This window comes from Tupaia chinensis, unplaced genomic scaffold, assembly GCF_000334495.1.
Source record: "Tupaia chinensis unplaced genomic scaffold, TupChi_1.0 Scaffold139491_1, whole genome shotgun sequence".
NCBI classification, from domain to species: Eukaryota; Metazoa; Chordata; class Mammalia; order Scandentia; family Tupaiidae; genus Tupaia; species Tupaia belangeri.
The window spans coordinates 1,231,481-1,235,893 of record NW_006199376.1 but is presented as its reverse complement, the minus strand read 5'-3'; the positions used below and the strand labels follow the sequence as shown (position 1 = coordinate 1,235,893).

The 4,413-nt window shown below is 48.5% G+C and overlaps 1 protein-coding gene across 1 annotated transcript; it reads left to right on the top strand.

Moving 5' to 3' along the window:
* Positions 1-1,966: 1,966 nt before the first annotated feature.
* On the top strand, positions 1,967-3,350 carry MRPL17 (mitochondrial ribosomal protein L17). Its single transcript, XM_006161994.3, has 3 exons — positions 1,967-2,174; positions 2,474-2,542; positions 2,881-3,350. Exons 1-3 carry the CDS (start codon positions 2,001-2,003, stop codon positions 3,166-3,168), a joined length of 531 nt encoding a protein of 176 aa, XP_006162056.1. The 5' UTR covers positions 1,967-2,000; the 3' UTR covers positions 3,169-3,350.
* The last annotated feature ends 1,063 nt before the right edge of the window (positions 3,351-4,413 follow it).

The window sequence follows — 4,413 nt, the reverse complement described above, 5'->3', positions numbered from 1 at the left end:
TGCTTGGGACCACTTTCTTCTCTCCTGACAGAAATGAAAAAAAAAAAACTTTTCAAAATTAAAATTAACAAGATATATTCGTTGGTCATCTATTAGCAAAGGACAGAATGACAAATCTAATTATACAGTCTACTGAATATAAATATGTGAAGTGTATCAGTTTCCTAGGGTTGCACTATAGAAGGGCTTAAAACAGCAGCAATGGGGCCAGCAGGTGGCATGGTGGTTAAAGTGCCGGATCCCACATGGTTGACTGCATGGTTCAAGTCTTGGACCCAACAGCTTGCTGGATTTATGTGCATGCTTGCCCAAAACCCTGAGAGAATGGAGCAGAAGGGATTAAGGCATGACCACTCCCCTGGGCGGATGGGGAGGATTTCTCACTTTCCCTGTCTCTCTCCTCTGGCCATCACAAAAATCTAAAACCATACACACACACACCCAATGGCAATGTATTGTCTCACAGACCTGGAAGTTATCAATCAGAAATTAAGGGCTAGGGGGTGATTTTTTACTTTCCCTCTCACTGTGTTTGTCTCTTTTTCAGAGAGCTCATGTGCCCTAAGGCAAAGGAAATAAAAAAGTCCTTTAAAAAAAGAAGTTAAGGTCTTGCTCTCTGATGGACATAGGTAAACAGAAGGTCTATTCTAGTCCTTTCTCTTGTCTACAGGTGTTTCCCAGCAATCCCAGGTTCATTTCAACCATCTCCAGTTGCAGCTTCTGTGATCACACGGCATTTGTCCTATATGTCTATGTCTTCCCCATCTTCACCCTGCATGTTTACCTGTCTCTTCACAAGACACCTTATAAGGACACCAGTCCCAGTGTAGGAGCCCACCCTGCTCCAGTGTGATCTCATCTCAAGTAATTACCTCTGCAATGGCCCTGCTTCCAAATAAGGTCACATTACAGGTTAAGACTCAATTACTTCTTTTGGGGAGGAAGAGGAGGACATGATTCCATACATAACAAGTTGTAATTTTTAGTCATCATGAACTCGCAGCTTGCAAAAGCCTAGCAATTAAGACAGCCAGATCCCACACTGACCAATAGCACCGCTGGAGTCCTCCAACCGGGCACCTGGAAAACATTGCAAGCCACTGTGCCAGAGTGGCCAAAATCCCAACAGGATGGAGGAATGGAGAGCTTTCTCTTCTCCCTCTTACTCTCTGTGATGAGCACACAAGCCCTCTGACCGAAGGAAAAAACAAAGCTTCAAAAACTATGATGATGTTCATTACTTTAGCATGATGTTCATTTCTTTTAGCACATGTGTGGGTGGTTTTTTGGCTTTTGTTTTCAAAATAATTGGTGTCATTTTAAAGTATTAATCCACTATTTTTCCTTTTCGTGCTGTAATTTGTTCATTAACTAAGATTATACATAAGAAAATAAAGAACATTTCAAAAATCTCATAATCCGCGTTTCTCTTCTGGGCATGCATCACTGTGACCCTTGGAAAACCACCGTGTTACGTGTTCCATGATGCGACAGGGTGTCAGCTGCGCCAGCCGCAGGCTGCAGGGCCGTTACCATGAGGCTCGGGGGGGTAAGCTCCCCCAGCCGCAGGCTGCAGGGCCAGGCCGGGCGGGCCTCTGGGCTGCAGGGCCCCGACCCCGCCAGGCGTCTTCCCTCAGAACCTCACCTTCTCTGCAGGCTCGGAGGCCCGGCCCCGCGTCGCCCTAAATGCCGCGAGTCCGCAGGCCCGCAATAGAGAAACTCGATGGCCTGCTTCTCCCCCACTAGGGGGAGCCTCGTCCCCGGCCGGTCACGGAGCGCTAGCGACACCTAAAGTCCGCCCAGCTCGCCTGCAGTGGAAAATGTCACCACCCCTTTTCCGCCCTCCCCAGATTGCCAACGAGGCATCCTCGTGTGCGCATGCGCAAACACGTCCGCCACGCACCGAGCTACGGCGCATGCGTCCCCTAAAACTGCCTCCACCCATTTCCGCTCGAGAGTTTCCATATCCGGCCTCCAGGGGGCAGGGAGTAGCGGTGAACATGCGGCTGTCGGTGGCGGCCGCCATCGCGCATGGCCGCGTATATCGTCGCCTGGGCCTTGGTCCGGAGTCCCGTATCCACCTGTTGCGGAATTTGCTCACGGGCCTGGTGCGACACGAACGCATCGAGGCGTCATGGGCGCGCGTGGACGAGATGAGGGGCTACGCGGAGAAGGTGTGGAGCGGGGCCCTCTTACCCACGTGCGGTCTGTCCTGGGGGGGCGGGGTCCGTTCCGATTGGGAGGGGGAGAAGGACCGCCCAGGTAAACCCTTCCCCAAACCTGAATCTCTAGTACCCAGAGCTGAGACCACTCTTCTGGCGCTTCAGATGTGAGACTGGCTAGGACTGTGGAGGTCGGGGCGGCTTAGATTAGAGAGATGCTTTGCTAGTGGAATGAATGGATCGCGGTCCGGTAATAGTAAGATTGGCACTTTTCTTGATCGCACTGGATCCGTGATGTTATGTCCTCACAGCTCATCGACTATGGGAAGCTAGGAGACACCAACGAACGAGCCATGCGGATGGCTGACTTCTGGCTTACGGTATGTCCTGTCTGCCTTCCAAATCACACCCTTTGCCCCCTGTGGAAGAGGAGGTTATTGGACTAAGGGAGACCGGGCAGAATTAAGTGAGGATACTCAATTACTGACCAACGTTGTGAGTTAAAGTGGAAACGTGTGCTAAGTTAGCTGTATTCGATGTGATTATGAACCTGCATTGTCACCTGTAAATCATCCCTCAGCTTAACTTTGACCCTACCAGATTGGGATATGGGGAAGTCTGTGTGTACGTTTGGACCATATTTTTGTTAATCCCTGAAAGTTAAATGCTTCTGCAATTGTGACTGACTCTGCTCTCCTGGATATCTCTTATCCCCTAGGAGAAGGACTTAATCCCGAAGCTGTTTCAAGTCCTAGCCCCTCGTTTCCGAGATCAGAATGGGGGCTATACGAGAATGTTGCAGATTCCAAATCGGAGTGAGCAGGATCGTGCCAAGATGGCAGTGATCGAGTATAAAGGGAACTGTCTCCCACCCCTGCCTCTGCCTCCCAGAGACAGCAACCTGACCCTTCTAAACCAGCTGCTTCAAGGACTGCAGCAGGACCTCAGCCAAAACCAGGAAGCAAGCATCTGCAACACCCACGCAGCTCAAACTCCAGGGATTTAATTAGAGCTGGAGAGTCTGTAGCATACCCTCATCAGTGCCCATGGTCACAGGGTTTTGAGCTCTGTTAATGAGTGAGATCTGGAACTAGAGTTGTTAAATGGGTAATATTGATGGGTTTCCTGGGAAAACATATAACCCTCTCTGCACAATAGATTAAATCCTTATAAAAATATATAAAATGAGTTTTCTTCCCCTGAAATTTCTGGACAATGAGAACTATACAAATGTTCAGTCTACCTGGGATAGAAGTTTTTTAGTTTTTTGCTATTGGGTGAGTGCACCAGAAAAAGAGAGAGGGAAAGTAAGAAATCACCACCCCTTCAGGGCCAGGAGGAGATGCTCATGCCACAAACTTCTCCATTTACCTATTGGGATTTGAGGCAAACATGCCATGCATGCTTTTCAATCCACAGGGTCCAGGACTTGAATTGTGGAGTTGGCTATGTAGGATCCAGCTGCCTTAACCTCCATGGCACCTGCTGACTCAGTAGTATTTTTCTTAATTCCAGTTTAGGTGAGGCATGTATCCAAAAATTCCAAAGTCACTTCCAAAGATGATTGGACATCCGGCATAGAGACTGAGCCCTTGGGATTTCTTAGAGAGAAATTATTTCCTGTCAGGTGGGGGGAGTAAACATCTGCAACAGAAACATCTTTAAGCAATCTGATATTCTGGGAACCCTCAGGGGACCTACAACCATTCCTGTTTCTGAGAAAGATCACACTTTACCTTTCTGTGATACTTTCAGCCTCTGAATGGGCCTTGGAGGAGGGAACCTAAGAACTTAGATATACCATCACCCCAACAAAAGGGGTGGAGGAATTCAACAGAAGCTGGTGGACTCCAGGATAAGTTCCTTCTTGGTGGGGGAGAGGATGAAAAAAGGGTCAAAGTGAGAGGAAGATTAGGAACTTAAACCTGGAAATTTTCTGGAAGTTTTTATTGTTGTCAAATCTGGGCCTCTCTGGGAACTCAGAAAAAGGAAATCCGGCCTCAGAATGGCCAGGCCATGTGACAAACAGGGAGCTCCTTTATATCCGCTAATTACTGTGAAGCCAGGCTTGGCCCACCCCATAGACTCAGACTTGACTAGGGTGGTAATCATGTGAACGCCTGGAAAGGCGCTGTCTCCCTTGGCCTGAACACTTGCTAGCAGGGCCTGATGCTTGCCATATCCCCATTAGAGTGGTAAGAAATTTTATCATAGGCAATACCTTCAGAATATATTTGCCCCACTAAACCTA